The sequence below is a fragment of the Xenopus laevis genome, chromosome 7S, assembly GCF_017654675.1.
Source record: "Xenopus laevis strain J_2021 chromosome 7S, Xenopus_laevis_v10.1, whole genome shotgun sequence".
NCBI lineage: Eukaryota > Metazoa > Chordata > Amphibia > Anura > Pipidae > Xenopus > Xenopus laevis.
Window position 1 is genome coordinate 18,325,192 of NC_054384.1, and position 18,430 is coordinate 18,343,621.

Genomic DNA, 18,430 nt, shown 5'->3' on the forward strand with positions numbered 1-18,430 from the left:
TCCCTAACACAAGATAGCTCACTGGAAGATCTAAAAACAGCACTTAATAGTAAAGGCCAAGTCCCACGGAGACTGATTCAGTTACATTAAGTAGGAGAAATAACAGCCTGCCAGAAAGTAATTCCATCCTAAAGTCCAGGCACAAGTCACCTGACTGTGGCAGCTGGGAAATTGACAAAATGTCTAGCCCCATGTCAGATTTCAAAATTGAATATAAAAAAATCTGTTTGCTCTTTTGAGAAATGGATTTCCGTGCAGAATTCTGTGTTTTGGAAAAAACATGTTTTTCCATGACAGTATCCCTTTAATATTACAAACGAAAATAATCGAGTAGTCAACAAAATGAAATCTCATAATATTTGGGATCTAATTTTGTGAACAGATAGAAGGGAATAATATCGTTAGTGTGTAACCAAACATAAATCATTCCGGAGTTCCCGGAAAAGAGTCGAATCACAAATAGAACACTATACATCAGTTTTCATAGAGAGCAAGTTTTCCAAATCGTATATCCCAATTTTTTTGGTTGAATCTTTTTTTCCCTATTTATATCAGTAAGATTTGTATTCCACACATAATTGTATGATCTGGCAGGGCATCACCTGGTACACAGTAGCACACAAATTATCATTAAGACCGGTTAACATAGCAGCATTTCTAATCAACATGAAAATATCATTGAAGTACATAAAATACAACATATTCTAGAAAAATATTCGAAATATTTTCGTTTAACGTAGAACACCCTTTTTGTTTGTAGGTTGGATGAAAGTATCGAAGAGACTTGCACAGCGATGAGGGATTAAAATACTTTTTTTTTCACTCCAGAAATTGCATTGATATTGCGGGTTCTAAAAACAGAGAACTAAACCAAAAACTATCGGATCATGAACACAGATTGGTAACAGATTATTCTAAACGTACTCAGATGTGGAATAACCATGTCCCTGTGACTTTTAGCTGTATCAAACACATTGCGGTTGATGATTTAGAGAAATATTCTTGTTTAGTGTTTTACGATGATCATTTGGACAATTGTACAATGGAATATAAGCCAACAAAATGTGTTCTTTGTACGGTTGTAAGACAGTTGTTTACAGCTGAACGATAAAAACGAGCAACAATCTTGATCATTATCTTTTTCCCAGCGTTACACAAGGGAATATTCATCACCTAATCATAAGGCACTGACACAGCTAACTTCTGGTTTACGAGGGGAAATATCACGATGGGGAATGGAAGAATCAGGGGGAAATAAGTTGTATTTCTAAAGGTCATAAGTTTTCTCAGTCTGGAAAACCTGGTATCCAAATGGAAACTGCACTGGATGGTTCATGCTAAATCCTAATGATCGACATATATGTTTAAAATTACATTAAAATTTTTCTTTAAAAAAAAAAAAAATCCACAAAAATATATATGTAATCTGACATATCTTTGGGTTAGTCCACTGTAAAGAATGATAAGATCTGTATCTTATATTTGCTCAGTGTACAGGGATATCAGTTGAACACAGAATTACGAGCAAAGAAAAAAAATTAACTTTGGTAGCCATCTAATTTGAAAATATAAAACAAAGGGAAAAAACCTAACATGTAAGACTTCTAATTTCTGGAAGGAAAAACATTTTCTGCAAAACAAAAATGCCAACAACCCTTACTCTTACAGGTTTCAACTAGTCAATTCAAGAATGAACACCTTCCAAAGATGTGGAAGAAAGGGAAACCATTAACTGCCCTATCATATTTGATACAACAAAGTACCTATATCGTTATTTTGTTTTTTTGCTGAAATTTCCCGTGGACTGGAAAATTTCAGAAGCCAGTCACTTTGGAGTTTATGAGAAGCAGGCTAACATGTATTTAAGGCCTGAGTTTTTGACGTCCAACCATAAAATTGCAGTAGTGATGACTGCTTTAGGATTGGTCGGATTCTGATATGAAAACATTAACAATTAACGTTTTCTTTTTTCACAAATGCCACGAGTCAATAGGGGATAAAACGGTGTCTTCTTTAGTTGGATGATCATATCATTTTTTGGTCTCACTCACCAATCCCTAGTTTTATTTATTACTATTATTTGCTTTATTCCTGATGTCTCTCTCCTGCTCCTGTTTTAAGCACTTCGGTTCCTGCCACCGCTGGGCTTAGAATCTTTGGTCTCAGAATGCTGGGTGGCACTCGGCATGAGCACGTTAACTCAAGATGTTCACAGTTGCACAGACAGGAATCCGGTGAAGGAAGCTTGAGAATGAAGTAAAGACAGTCCTGAATGTCAATGAGCTGGGCTGAACCCTTTCAAATCGGACCTTCGTTGTGCATACTGTGATTGGACTTGTTGTGTGTGACACAGTTCTGTTCATTTAACAGATTTGCCGTTTCATCTGCTAAGCCATCATGTAGCTCAGTAAGAGTCATGTCTATTTTAGTGTTCTCACTGTCTGAGGATTGAGGGGTTTTGTCCATACGTGAAGCCATTAACGCATTTTGGTACTGCTGCCTTGTGATCTAATTTGCAGATAAACAGAAGAGGATTCAATAAGTATGAGATGGCATTACATACAGTATCAGCAGGAAGATCTGTACACTTACTGGAATTAATCTTACTCAACTTTTTATAGCACCAATCTATAACAAGGTTCTGATGTCTGCCTTCTGGTGTATAACATTGACTGTTAAGATGGCCATACATGAAGAGAACAGCTTGTCTGGTGATGAACGGATTACAACGAGGAGCAATGGGCTCCGATGGGTCAGTCAGTGGAAAAATGAAACCTTCCCGATCCATATCATGGCCAGATATCGAAAGGGAAGACCCCATACATGGGCCGATAAATTGCCGAATTGGTCTACAGGACCGATACTGGCAGCTTTATCTGCTTGTGTATGGCCTTTACTCCTATCTCTCAGACAACCCAAGTAAACAGTAGCCCAGATATAACTAATAAGCAGTTAGTTATAGTAATAAATACAAACATCTGGCTGTTACTGGTTACTACCCTGCACTTTATCTGTGAATGCAGAATTTGGTTTGAGCTTTTGTATTGGTTGTGGAGGATTAAGATGAAACAATGTGATTGGGGTATCGGGAACATCCCTGCCAAGTGCTTTTATGATTTGCCGGTTTTTATATGACTGCCAGGCAAGGGCTTTTTCATTTGCGTTGCGACATAAGTGGGATTAGTATTTTCTATGACAACAGTATTTTGGCACTGATAAGTGCCTTGGAAATAAAACAGCCCTGAGTAATTTAGAAGTAGAAGAAATGTCTGCTTACTCTGTATTTCAGGATATGATTGAAGGGAAAAAAAATTCAAGAATTAATTTAGACATTTATGACAGATGATGTTAAAAACTACCATTCTCCGGAGCACATAATTACCTGCATTTGTCAGGCATTGAAATGTACTGGCCACTTGAACAGTTCGTGAAATAAAAGTTTGAGGTTTCTCCATCAACAACAAGAAAAGTTAAAATCACTGGGGAGGGTTAGTCAGGGGGATCAGGTAATCAATAATAATCACTGGGATGTGTAACATTTGGCAACCCTTTCAATCTCTTTTAATGAATAGCTTTTGGACAGATATCAGCCATGGCTAATATGATGTTAGATACTAATAAGTCTTAAGTGGCCCAGGTCACAACCCTAAAACTGTATGCTGAGTTCAGTGGTGTAACTAGAGAGAAGGCAGACCCTGCGGCTGCAGGGGGGTCCAGGAGGTACAGGGGCCCTATGAGGCCCTAATTAATGAGCAGTTTCAACAAATATTGGTAAAATGAGTCAACCTCTGGATATATTGGGGCCCTAAAATTAATTTGCTGTGGGGCCCAATATCATCCAGTTACGCCACTGACTAAGTTATACCTTTAGCCATGCAATTAGACAGAGGTCAGTTTTTAACTCATTTGTTAACCTATATTAACCTCTGATTTTAAAAAAGAAAAGGACTTTGACACCAAAAAAGTAATACCTTGACAAACTGCAAGTCTGTTATGGCTCTTACGGAGTAGTCAGGGATATAGACTTGCAAGAAGGAGGCGTTGAGCTGGTTGTTGCTACTCCCCAGTGTAGGTGTCACTGCATCAATTCTATCGCTTCTATTAAGTGAGTCGGAATGGTTCAATCCACAAGGACGGGGTGGAGATTTATTCTCTGCTATGACAAAAACAACAAAATCTAAATTTAAAATTAACACGAAACAGAAACTCAAACGTGATGGAACATAATGGGCTATAATACTGTATATAGATAGTACCAAGGCGCTGATCTGTCAGAAGCACTTCCATATACTATTTATCAAAATCATTTCTGTTCCGTAACATTTAAAGATATTTTATACATAGGCACCTAAGTGTCACTTCAAATCAAATTTAATTACCAATGACACGAAGGTTGCGACACATTGGGTGGTATTTTCAAACAAGTCCTTAAAGAAGTGAAGAAAACCTAGTTAAAGGAACTATTTTCCTTTAGAATTCTCTGGCATAGTCCAGTATCCATTGTTTCATCAATGATGGCAAGCCATCCAGGCCCAGCATAACAGGCCTAAACCAGAACACTCCCACCACTATGTTTCACAGGTGGGATGAGGTTCTTATGCAGGAATATACTGTTTTTCTTTCTACAAATGTAACGCTTCTCATTTAAGCTAAAAAGTTCTATTTTGGGTTTTATCCATCCCCAAAACATTCTTCCAGTATCCTTCTGGTTTATCCACACGATCTTTAGCAATATTTATAGTAGGTCAGCAATATTTTTAGGGGAGAGCAGTGGCTTATCCTTGCTACCTTGCCATACACATCATTGCTGTTCAGTGTTCTCCTGATGGTGGACTCCTGAACATCAACATTAGCCAATGTGAGACAGACCTTCAATTGCTTAGAAGTTATCCTGGGTTCCTTTGTAACCTCTTGGACTATTAGACGCCTTGCATCGTTGATGGTAGGCCACTTTTGGGTGGGGTAACAATGGTCTTGAATTTCCTTCAGTTGTGCACAATCAGTCTGACAGTTGATGGAGTTGGTGGAGTTCAAACTCTTTAGAGATAGTCCTGTGACTTTTTCCAGCTTTATGGGCATCAATAACTTATTTTCTGAGGTCCTCAGACACCTCCTTTGTTTGAGCCATGATAGAGACCCACAAATGTGGCTAATCCCCTGTTCTTTAAATAAATCAGGCTCTCGTTGTTATCCCATTGACTGAAAACAACAGACTGACTTTGCCTTCAAATTATATGAGAATCCTAAGGATTCACTTACTTTTGCCACACGCCGACATGTTATTGGATCATTTGTTTCAATAATATATAAATATATGACCAAAGAGAATAATTTTTGTTTTATTTATTTAACTAGCTTTGCTTCGTCTACTTTTAGAACTTGGATGAAAATCAGTTGATGTTTTAGGTCACATTCATATGAAAATAAAAGAAAATTTGAAAGGGTTCACAAACTTTCACAAAGGACTATAATTATTGTGATGGATTTTCTGAAGCTTGAGAACACATTGTATTTTTGGGGGTTTGCTATGCTAGACTGAATTTGAAGGGCTTTGCCTATGAGTGGCAAAGGATTTACCTCTAAACTGTAAGTAGCCAATGGATGTTACTGATCTGATCACATCTACAGAGCATTCACTCTCTTTTTTAGGTTTTACCATATCTTTGTAGCAAAATTTAGGACATTACTTATGGCATGGGGCCAATGGCGCATATTGAAGTTCATTAGCCTGTGAAAAAACATAAGAACCACACTTCCCTATCTATTGGGCCTAACAATCACATAACTGTAATTTAGACGTCAAACTTAGGGGCAGATTTATCAAGGGTTGAATTGAAAATTAGAAATTAAAATTTTACTTTTTTTATTTTCAAATTCGAGGAGTTATTCAAATTCCATTCGATTTTCGAGATTTATCATACTCTGGCCCTTTATGAACATCCAGGGATCAATTTGGAGTTGTGTGCAGCCTTCCTGACATTCAAGTTTTTTTCCGGAGAAAAAACTCGAATTGAGTTTTTAAAAAATACCAATATCAAATTTTATTCGAATCTATTCAAGTTTTTGGGTCGAATTTCAAATGTATGGGAGTTTTTAAAAACTCACATGAATTCGAAAATCGACCTTTGATAAATGTGCCTCTTAGTGTTTGCTTGTTCAGTCCTTGGGCGAAACAAACGAACAACCTATGTGTGGGTACATTAAACAATACTGATACTGATCTGAAAAGCAGCCACTTTTAAGCCTAGTAAGAATTGTACTTTTATATGATTATTTATTCCTTTAATTATTTATTATTTTCTATTGAGAGCATTGCACTAGCAAATGCATACCAGTATTTGCTCAGCATTTGTTTAACATGAGACTGAATAGTGACAGATTAGTGCTGTGGGAATTTACTAAGTCAACAAAAATTCTGATTCTGATGAAACAATAGTGTCACACATTCCTATACACAGGAATTCTGCTGCAAAAACCAGTTACCGTCACAGATTCCGACACAAAAGCAAAAAGCTTGGCTACTGTTACCGATTTCCACCCAAATTTGCTGCAGACGATGTTAGAGATTTCTATATTGCTGCAAACGATGTTAGAGATTTCTATATTGCTGCAAACGATGTTAGAGATTTCTTTATTGCTGCAAATGATGTTAGAGATTTCTATATAGCTGCAAATGATGTCAGAGATTTCTATATTGCTGCAAACGATGTTAGAGATTTCTTTATTGCTGCAAACGATGTTAGAGATTTCTATATAGCTGCAAATGATGTTATAGATTTCTATTTTGCTGCAAACGATGTTAGAGATTTCTATATAGCTGCAAACTAAGTTAGAGATTTCTATATAGCTGCAAACGATGTCAGAGTTTGCTATATTGCTGCAAACTATGTTAGAGATTTCTATATTGCTGCAAACGATGTTAGAGATTTCTATATAGCTGAAAACGATGTTAGAGATTTCTTTATTGCTGCAAACAATGTTAGAGATTTCTATATAGCTGCAAATGATGTTAGAGATTTCTATTTTGCTGCAAACGATGTTAGAGATTTCTATATAGCTGCAAACTAAGTTAGAGATTTCTATATAGCTGCAAACGATGTCAGAGATTGCTATATTGCTGCAAACGATGTTAGAGATTTCTATATTGCTGCAAACGATGTTAGAGATTTCTATATAGCTGCAAACGATGTTAGAGATTTCTTTATTGCTGCAAACAATGTTAGAGATTTCTATATAGCTGCAAATGATGTTAGAGATTTCTATTTTGCTGCAAACGATGTTAGAGATTTCTATATAGCTGCAAACGATGTTAGAGATTTCTATATAGCTGCAAACTAAGTTAGAGATTTCTATATAGCTGCAAACTAAGTTAGAGATTTCTATATAGCTGCAAACGATGTCAGAGATTGCTATATTGCTGCAGTACAGTTAATTCTACAGGTTCCTAAGCAAAGCCAGGAAAGAAAAAAAGGGTAACTGTGCCTGGGGGGAATTCCAGTGATACATTTAATGGCAAAAGGCAAAAAGCAGAGCGAAGTAGAGAAGCTTTAATAGAAACATGCAGATTTACCTGGAGAACCTGCTAACGATTCTGTTCTGCTGACAACAAAGGTACGAGACAAGGATAAGGGAACTGGAAATTAATGAAAGAAAAGATGGAAGACCATGAAAAGGGAGGAAACTGGGTAAGTACTGTACAGCCCAAAATGTGCAAGTGGTAGTTGACCTTAAAATGACATATTACAACAATAAATACAGTGGTATTGGAAGACATTTACGAGTCCTTTTTATAATCTTTTGTTCGACAGTTTTGCAATTCAATTGCTACCTGGTTGCTAACGTCTATATTGCCTAGCAACCAGGCAGTGGTTGGGAAGGCGGAATGGAAGCTGAATGGTACAACCTCTACAGGAAGTTAAGTGATAAAAAGGAATAATAACAATGTAGCCTCGCAGAGATTAACACAACCCGCATTTTAAACAGCAACCTGAAAAAAAGGCAGAATATGAAAGCCAATCAAAAAGAAGGCTAGAAAGATGCTAAGAATGGGCTTATTTAAAACATACTCGAATTTTCCCAGTGAGAGGGAAATATCCCCCTCTTTTCTGCTTGAGTTCAATCAGTTAGACTTATGTAGAAAAGATGAATAAACACTCTAAACTGCTAAAAACATACAAAGAGGGATTTTATTCTTTACATAGACATGCCCAATAAGCCAATATTGAGAGGAAACTATGATAGTAGCCTGTGTTTGACTTGCACAGACCATGTCCCCACCCCTTAGACTAAAGTCTTTCTGCCCCGTCACCTTGTTCCATGTTAAAGTGATGGATTCTGGGACTTGAAGTCTCTTTGCTTTCCTTTAAAGGAACAGTAAGAACAAAAAATGTAAGTGGTGTGTTTGCTTTAGAAAGTCTACTTTAGTTTATATAACCAAGCTGCTTGGTAGCTGTGGGGGCAGCCATTGAAAGCTGAAAAGGCACAAGATACACAGCAGAATGGAATACTATATAGTTTATTATATACTGTGTATCCTGTGCTAGAATGGCTGCCCCCATGGCTACATAGCAGCTTGTTTATATAAACTATAGTAGTGTTTCTGAGGCAAATACCCCAGTTTTTCCAGAGCAGGGCAACAGTACATTATCTATTCTTTCCTTAAAAACAGTTTAATTTTTTGATGTTACTATTCCTTTAACTGGAATAAACCCATTCATCTCAGTACCTAAGCAATAACTGAACACACTGCGACCAAGAATATGTACTGGGGTAGGCGGGAATTTCTCCGCTGACAGAGCTGTATTTTAGTGTTGCCCTTGCTGTACAGGCTATTATTTAGAATTGATAGTACTATAAGAAATGTTGAGCTCTCACTTGGGATGTGGGAACATCTGCCTAAAACAGAACAATTATTTCACTGCATAATAAAAGTCCTGCAGAGGGTCGGGTACCCGTGGAATATCCACAAAGCATTTGGGGCAGGGTCAGAATATTTCTCATGTCCTGAGTATTCAGACAGTCCTCTGGAGGTTTTGGAAAAGGAAATAAGTGAATTGTTGCGAGAATTGACTGTTAAGTAACATGACTTGCAACTTATGGCACACTTATATCAATGGTGAGGGGGGCAGAAGCAAATGGATAGGGAAAAGAATGAGGGTTAATCGGGAGCGGGTTGGGGGTATTTGGGTTTGGGTTGGGCACGAGTCTGCAAAAAAAGACCTGTACAGGCAGGGCCAGATTTACATAGCGGGCGGCCCTAGGTCCACTGCCGTTAGTCGCCCCTGTCCACTCCAGTTTATTCATGCAAATTTTCATCATCTGGACTGGAGCCATGGGGATTGGTGCCGAGGAAATTTAAAATATGATTGTATCTCCAGCGTTTTTGAACCAATGTGGTTGTGGTTGGGCAGCATGACGCCCCTCTAAAATCCTGCCACCCTAGGTCCGGGCCTTGGTGGCCTTTCCACAAATCCGGGCCTGTGTGCAGGTCTTTACCTTAGGCCTCAGGCTAGTGCATCTGTTTTTCTGCTTTGCTCTACTGCACATCAGCACCCCAGCCCGTGGTCATACAGAGGATCCACAAAGTTACATGTAAATGAAATTGCAATTGAAAGCAGTTTGCCTGTCCTTTGCTAAAAACAATAAAAAATAAATAAAAGACAATATATCAGAAATCAGCTCTTCTCATGTAAAGACTCAATGCCTTGCATTTGCTGCTATTCTCTTTATTCTCAGATCTATAAGGGAACATGCAAAGCATTGTAGGAAGTACAATCTTTGCTGAAGGGAAAGGAGATTAAGGAAATTGTAAGAAACCCACAGAAACTGATTTCAATTGCAATTATATTTACAAATAACGAACATTAATTTAAATTTATGTACTTTGGAAGGATGCTTAAAATTACATTTTCTTTCATCATGCAAGAAACAGTTTTTGGGTGGACAGTCCCTTTAAGTCACTCAACAACCATGCTCATGTCTACCAGCAGATGTTGCTATAGCCCTCTCAGTGGAATGGGTGGGCCTGTCACGGCTGAATAAACAAATAGAAGAAATAGATAATATAGAGACTAACCACATGCATGATACAAATGGCACGATACTTTCCAATGAGCAAGAGAAACACAAATTTCATTAATTTATGCAATCATCCCTTTTGTACAGGTCTGTACAGGGCAAAGTTGCAAAGTTTACTAATGTGTGTACATGAATAATAGTGCACAAAAATGGAACTGAAAACGATGGACCCAGACACTGATGAACTTGTTTGCGCTCAAGAAGAGCCCCTGGCATTTTCCCTTACCCTGTTCTACACTTGCTTAAATATGGAAGGTCTGAAGAGACTGTTGTGTGTCAAATATTTGGTCTCTCTACATTATTGTTAACACACATGGTACAATTTCTATAACTGTATATAATATATAAGTGTATATAATAGGAGTGATGCTGAATTGACGTTGTCTAAACGTACAATGTAAATTTATACTGTATACATTTATATTATATTATTTATATAACAATGCTAAAACATTGACCCTATTGTGTCTAAAGTTGGCCATAGACGTGCAGGTTTACCTGCAATATCGTACGACCGGACTTCCCCATCTCCCGATCTGCCACTAACCTTCAGTTTAAATAAAATAGTAAAAGAACAGATCAGCCGATGTTCTGCCCCTGACAGCAATCGTAGAAAGTTTATGTCCGACAAAAGCTGGTGACAGTCTCCCACTGAAAATCGTCAGATCGGCAATACATGCAGAGATATTATCGGCAGCCGACAGAAATTTTCTAACCTGTCCAATCGCCATGGCACGAAAAATGTTGGGTCACTCCACACACGGACCGTAAATCGTACGAATCAAGGATTCGTACGATTATATGTCTATGGCCAGCTTTAGAGTTCTTAGATTAGATTTACTGATGTAAATGATGTATAATCTCTATGTAGCACTGCAGAATATGTTGGTGCTATATAAAAAAAAATAATAATGAAAACATATATAATAAAGAACAATAACTGTGGTAGTTTATTTACATCTAAAGAAAAGGATGATCCTTTTTAGCTGGCCCAGAGACATGTGACGGTTTACTTTCTGTTAAATTGCAGCTCTATTAGCCTTTATGGCGAGTATTTTAACCAGACAAGGTCAAGTCACACTAGAGACAACTTGCACACAGTAAACCACAGACTAAAGCATAGAGTGCAGACAGCACTGATGACTCAAAGATAGGTATGCACCCAATCCAGGATCCAGTCTTTCTCAGCAGGATTCAGCCAAATCCTTGTACTTGGCCAAACCGAATCCTCTTTTGCATATGCAAATTAGGGGCGAGAAGGGAAATCACATGACTTTGTCACAAAACAAAAATGTTTTCTCCTTTTTCCTTTCCCGCCCCCTAATTTGCATATGCAAATTAGGATTAGGATTTCGCAGAATCCAAAATAGTGGATTTGGTGTATCCTTACTCAAAAGACAATAAAGAGGGGATTGAGGGGGAAGTCATACTTTGGCCTGTTCAGGAGCACTTTTTCCTTTAAAGGAATAAGTGTAAAAATAAAAACAGTTCCCGCGGGTATTGGGCCGGCCCGCACATCACTATTATATAACAGAACACAAATTCCTGCTTTTCAGCTCTCTTAACTCTGAGTTAGTCAGTGACTTGAAGGGGGGCCACACATGGGACATAAATGATCAAGTAAGTTTGCAACTGATCCTCAGCATTCAGATCAGATTTAAAAGCAACAGTTATGACCCATGTGGGCCCCCCCTCAAGTCTCTGATTGGTTATTGCCTGGTAACCAATCAGTGGAAACCAAGAGAGCTGCAAAGCAGGAAGTAGTGTTCTGTTAGACATCCAGTCACTCCAGCCTTTATACATTTTTGTCTAATTAAAGGGATACTGTCATGGGTATAATTTTTTTTCAAAATGAATCAGTTAATAGTGCTGCTCCAGCAGAATTCTGCACTGAAATCCATTTCTCAAAAGAGCAAACAGATTTTTTTATATTCAATTTTGAAATCTGACACGGGGCTAGACATTTTGTCAATTTCCCAGCTGCCCCTGGTCATGTGACTTGTGCCTGCACTTTAGGAGAGAAATGCTTTCTGGCAGGCTGCTGTTTCTCCTACTCAATGTAACTGAATGTGTCTCAGTGGGACATGGGTTTTTACTATTGAGTGCTGTTCTTAGATCTACCAGGCAGCTGTTATCTTGTGTTAGGGAGCTGCTATCTGGTTACCTTCCCATTGTTCTTTTGTTTGGCTGCTGGGGGGAAAAAGGGAGGGGGTGATATCACTCCAACTTGCAGTACAGCAGTAAAGAGTGATTGAAGTTTATCAGAGCACAAGTCACATGACTTGGGGCATCTGGGAAATTGACAAAATGTCTAGCCCCATGTCAGATTTCAAAACTGAATATAAAAAAATCTGTTTGCTCTTTTGAGAAATGGATTTCAGTGCAGAATTCTGCTGGAGCAGCACTATTAACTGATTCATTTTGAAAAATGTTTTTTTCCCCATGACAGTATAAAACATAAATTGGCTTGGGCTACATTGCAACAGTGCTCCCAGGTGTCCCTTGCAGCAGCCTGGGGTACATGCAGCACATCATGGGTTCCAGGAGTTGTAATAGGGCACATGTGCACAATGGACATCTGAGAACAATGAAAAAAATAGCACCGGTGTGCTCGCTGAGGGGATGCCTAACAAACTGGTATCCCCCAAGCATGTTTTCTTTTTTCTTGTCCTTTAAAGCTGTGTAAATGTACAAAACCCCTTTATTGGGCAGTATTATTTGGCACCGTGTATTGTAAATAAGCAATGCTTTAAATCCTGCTGTTCTGAACAAGAAAGCATATTTCTGTAAGCACTGACCATGCAGCAAGGGCCAAACATAAAACCGCACAAAGATAGAAAGAGAGTCTATAACAAGCTAAACTACCTGGTGATGCAGTGAGAGCCATTACGCCATAGTATGAAAATGCACCTGCTTCAAACTTCATGCCTTCCTTGCCCGCTTCCACTTCTACCTTCCCCTGTGGATAAATAGGGATTAGACACATGGTATTGGATAAAAGAAATGTATTGGAAAAGAGATTATATGTCATATGAGCAAAGCAAACTTGTTTCTCTACTGAGACTTGAAGGGAAATATACGGGCATGTTCCAAGGGTAGGAATGTTAACAGGGGGTGTCTAGCCTTCTAGTATTTTCCCCGAAACCCTAGAGCATTACATAGACACAACAACACCAGGCTCTAGGGTGAGGGAAAGATGCACAGCAGGTGAAATGCTCACGGGCAACTGGCCTGACCTGTAAAACGAGAACAAAGTAGTCCACAGGCTTATTCCGCTGGTAGAGGTAGTATTCAGCAGACTTCTTGTTCCGCTCATCAAACTTCAGCTCTTGGATGACATTGGGATGTTTCAGCAGTCTTAGGAGGATTTTCTCTGACATCTGACAGGGGCTAAATGAATCGACTTCTATAAAGCAAACACCATGCATGGGATTAACCTTATGTGATATTGAATCCGTGCATCCTAGTGCAATGCCACCGATAATGCTAGAAAGGCTACACATGCTAGCACAGGGCAACCACAACCCTTTACTGCACATGCTCCGTGTCTGTCAGTCTAAGCTTACTGACTCACTCACAATATATAATAAATAGAAAGATAGATGATGAGACAGACAGATGTTGAGACAGGTATAAAATTTGAAGCCTAGGACAGTAAATTCAGTATATAAAATACAACATTACTAGCCATATTCATTTTTAGGTTTTAATTCTCCTTTAAAAGAAGCAAAAATTTTTACCACGGACAGACACCAGGCTCCTATTACTTTGGCTGAACTTGAACTAGATTTTCATTTTAAGAACATAATGAATGGACCCCTTAATCTACCCGGGGATAACAAAACACAGTTCCAAGAGACTGTTAAAAACATTCTACCATAGTAAAGTACTCTGCTGTGTAACCCCTTCCTGCAGTTACTCAAGGGCAAAGACAGAGCAGCAAATTCAGCCTTGATTTTAACCCTTTGTTGGCAAGTGGCTTCTGTCAACACACAATTCCTATTCCTTTTATATTCTGATTTCAAAATTGAATATAAAAAAATCTGTTTGTTCTTTTGAGAAATGGATTTCAGTGCAGAATTCTGCTGGAGCAGCACTATTAACTGATACGTTTTGAAAAAAACATGTTTTTCCATGATGGTATCCCTTTAAACTGTGTTTTGCAGCTCCATTGCAAAGGAGGCCCCTGAACACTTTATTTTCTCTTGTTGCCTCTAATTTTAGATATAGAATAAAAGAAAAAACAGAATACTCTTGTCCTCATAGGCATTTAAGCGTCACAAATCGGAGATATGCTCTTTTATAGCTGCTGCTGGTTTATTGATTCGTTTCCGTGATCGCACTCAGGAAGTGAGAAACACGTGTCGGCACTGATGGAGAATTAAAAGTCACTCGTCCCTAAGCCCAAGCGCCCCGTTCCCATCCCCAATTAAATACAGGCTTTCATATTACCAGTGATCTCACACTGTGATAAGCCCAACTTGCCTGTTGCTAGGAAACGGTGCATTGCCAGGAGAAGCTGTGGTGATATTTTAACCTTCATCTCGTTGTCGGTTTGTTTAAAAGCGGAGAAGTCCTGCTTCCTCTCCCGGTGCATTACCTTCTTTTTCGTCCTGTTATCAGCTGCGAAATTAACACAACAACACAGAAATTGTCAGTTGCACAAAAGAAATGCTTATTACAAAGTCTCTCTTTCTTCTAGTAAAAGTTGTTACATTAAGCAATCACTTACAAAATATACGTGTGGCCCTTTTATATATACAGTATTATTGCTAGGGTTTCCACCTGTTCGGTTTTGACCCAAATGGTTGGGGTTTTTCTAAAGCCTGTTTAGGTTTTCAACTTTCTATTCGGTTTTCTGCCTTGTGAAACCCGACCAATAATCTGAACAATAAATGAAACATGGCTTATTTATTATCAAGTGCAGTTAATTTCTTATTTTAGAAACAAAAAAGGCAAATCAACCAAAAATACGAAATGGATTTTCTAAACTAGCATTGCTGTATTTCATGGCTTTCTGGATAACTGATTCATTTATAATAGATCCCATGCCTGTAATTAAAGGATTGGTTTTATTCATCAGGCAGAATATAGATAGATAGAGGGTTGCCAGCCATGTGGTTTTGAACTGGACATCTCAGCTTTTCAAAGGGCTGCCGGTCAAAACACTCTGTCTGACACTGAGAATACTGGACAGAAATCCAGCCAATTGCATCTAAGTGATCCACTATCCCTTTCCTGGTTTCATAACTCCACAACATCATCATGCCCACCCTAACATCACTGCCCCACTCCCAATGCTAGTTGCCCTACTCCCTTTTTTTGGGTTTAGCCGTCGGCAAAGGTAGTAACTAGGGTTGCCACCTGTCTGGTTTTGACCCGGACAGCCCGGTATTTTGAGGGGCTGCCCGGGTCTATACTTCCTGCCCGGTTTTCCAAATAAGGAAAACCGGGCGGGATTCCCTTGATTGACACGGTGATCGGCCAATCGCTGGTTCCCATGCAGCACAGAAAGTACCATGGATAAGAAAGGACTGGTTGGCACCTTCCAAATCATTTGCGTCCAACAGAAGAAGGTTGTAAAGGAGAATTCAACCCTAAAGGTAAAAATCCCTATTCCCCTTCCCTACATAGACCCAGGGCCGCCGTTAGAAATCACGGGCCCCCGTACAACAAAATTTTCGGGGCCCCCGTACAACAAAATTTTCGGGGCCCCCTAGGCCCGCCCCAGAACCTGCCACTCCACATCACAGTTAAAAGACCACACAGACCTCAGCGCTAAAAAAAGGTAACCCCCCCCCCTCCCCAACAAGTTATAAAAAGATACTGGGGACCAGGGCACCCTTATAAGTTAAAAAAAAAAATTTGTGCAATGGGGCCCCCCCTAAAAGTTTTTTTTAAAAAGCATTGGTGCCAGGGCCCCCCTTACAAGTAAAAAAATTGGGTCCCCACAGAAGAACATTTTTTAAAAATACATTGGCGCCAGGGTCCCCCTTACAAGTTTCAAAAAATTGGGGCCCTAAAGAATATTTGTTAAAAAAACATTGGCGCAAGGGCCCCCCTTACAAGTTAAAAAAAACTCAGGGGTACTGGAAACTGGAGCCAGTGCCGGATTTCTCTCCTGGGGGCCCAAGGATTTGGGGTCCTAGCTCCCACTATCCGCGCGCATTCTCCCCCACCCCGCACGCGCAAGCACTAGGATGCGGCTGGGTGGCATGCCGTCCCTAAAATTTCGCCTCTCTAGGCCTGGGCCTTTTCTTTTAGAATAAATTTCTTTTTCCATTTTTCCAGCTTATTCTTTGAACCTTTTGATGTGTAATCATATTTCTTACTCACTGTACAAGTCCGTTTCATCCAAGATCTCAGATTTGATGATCTCTTCAATCACATCTTCGAGGGTAACAATGCCAAGCACTTCATAAAATGGATCGCCTTCTCCCTCGTTGTTAACCCTTTGCACTATAGCAAGGTGTGATTTACCTACAGCAGAAAATGAAATCGTTTTAGGAATTAATATATCACCATTTGATTGCAAAGCCAATCATAACAAATACAAATAAGACACTGTTTAATCCGTAATGAGTCTATGCCTTTTCAAAGCCTTTCCGTTTTCCCTCTTTATATCCAGGAAAGGGAAGGTTCCAGAGGGATCGGGAAACAGAATGATTCCTATCAAAGCAGCAGTTAATAAAATCTGGTCATTGATTTTTTTTCTAAAGAGAACTCAAAATAGAGTAACAGTAAAGATCTAAATCTTAATTCCACCATTTTGGTTGAAGCTCTAGGCACTGGCTCACTAGCTAATGGCTATGGAGGCAAACCCATGCAGCTTTGAGCCTGTTTTCTAGAACAGCGGGGTTATTGCTCTAAATTATCCAGCATAAGAAGCAATACTGAATGTAGTAAACATGCAGTTGTCAATATGAGGCTTACTGAAGATCTCTTTGTGAAATATCTGCATTATGGCCTTAAAAAAAATATGAAACCTGTGCCACAAAAATACATTAAAGGGCAAGTATAGCTCAATGTACTGCCAAATTTACATTCTATATATAAATTATACTGTGAGTCGGTTCCTAAGCTCAGAAAACTGACAGCAGCCCAGAACTGCGGTTTCCTTGGGCTAGTACAGTACCCTAGAACATAATGGGAAGCATTTCTACCCTATTTCATTGTAAAGTTTATTCCTCCATTATAATGATATTTAGGCTTAATATTCTGAAGCGGATTCTGATTTAGTACCAAGAGATCTGTTCCAAAGCTAGAGAATTATGTAATTGTCCACATAAAGAATGCTTTCCGAGTAGGTAAATTTCAATAGGACAGTCATATTGTCCTCCATGTTAACTACTAAAATGAATGTCATTCAGTCCCCATAACCCGGCCATTTATGGCATGGGACCAGAACAACATTACTATTTTGTAATGATTTCTTACAAATTGTTATTTTTTTCTTTTTATCAAATGAGTCTACAAACCAGACAAAAATAAACCTTGTAAGTCTAAAGGGTCATCACCAAGTCTGTAAGAGTGAAAGGACGGGAATAAAATTAGCCCAGGAATGAAGAAATGTCTTCTCAGCTGATATAAACAATGAATCGGCCTAAATAAATTCAATTTTCCCATGGTCAATCGCGAATGGTTAAAGATTCTTTGTGAATGCCGTTTGCTGAAACTTGAAATTCTTTTGCTATTCTCAGCTTGTGATCATTTAAAAGGAATTTTCCGAAGCAGTCTAATATTAGACTTAAAATGAAGTTTCCATTCTATTCCAACGATATTCTCACCAAAGTAACTGCTATATAATCTGATTGTCTTGGAGCCACTCATTTAAATGCAGATAGACATACTTTACATACCAGCTAAACACCAAAGACTAAAATCAGATAGGCCTATGTTTGTTGTAAGCACTTTCCGACCAATAATTAAGCAGGAGAAACACACATTATAGGAACAAGCTGTTATTATTTAGTCACAGCCCGTGGGCTTATGCCACATGTGATTATACAGCGTGCAATGTGATTGGGGCGAATAATGGCAGAGATAACATGCAAGTGGGCTCAAAATGAGAGAATCTAGAAACTTTATAAAAAATATATACATAAAATAGTTCATTAACAATGCCATTTGACATACATGTAGAACACTTGAGAAATCCAGGGACACTGACCATGACTTTATAGAACTTTTTGAACCCATATTATAAGCTACATGGGATTGTGATCCTACATATATATTATATATATATATATATATATATATATATATATATATATATATATATATATATATATATATATATAGTCATTGAGTACTGAGGTGTTTTCTGAACAAAGGTTTTTAGTGAAGCAGC

The 18,430-nt window shown here is 38.6% G+C and overlaps 1 protein-coding gene across 3 annotated transcripts in view; it reads right to left on the minus strand.

Annotated features, from left to right (window-relative positions):
- Positions 1–566: 566 nt before the first annotated feature.
- The window catches only part of cnnm2.S (cyclin and CBS domain divalent metal cation transport mediator 2 homeolog S), a 90,443-nt gene continuing 72,579 nt past the window's right edge, over positions 567–18,430 (minus strand). The window contains exons 2-8 of one of the 3 annotated variants that reach the window (XM_018227434.2): positions 16,414–16,557; positions 14,563–14,700; positions 13,314–13,483; positions 12,943–13,036; positions 7,571–7,633; positions 3,972–4,153; positions 567–2,508 (exon numbers count right to left, since the gene is read on the minus strand). In XM_018227434.2, coding sequence (XP_018082923.1) covers positions 2,299–2,508; positions 3,972–4,153; positions 7,571–7,633; positions 12,943–13,036; positions 13,314–13,483; positions 14,563–14,700; positions 16,414–16,557 — 1,001 coding nt within the window. In that variant the 3' untranslated portion in view covers positions 567–2,298. Of the gene's footprint in view, positions 2,509–3,971; positions 4,157–7,570; positions 7,634–12,942; positions 13,037–13,313; positions 13,484–14,562; positions 14,701–16,413; positions 16,558–18,430 lie in introns of all 3 variants that reach the window. The other 2 variants (XM_018227433.2, XM_018227435.2) reach the window with 2 other exon arrangements.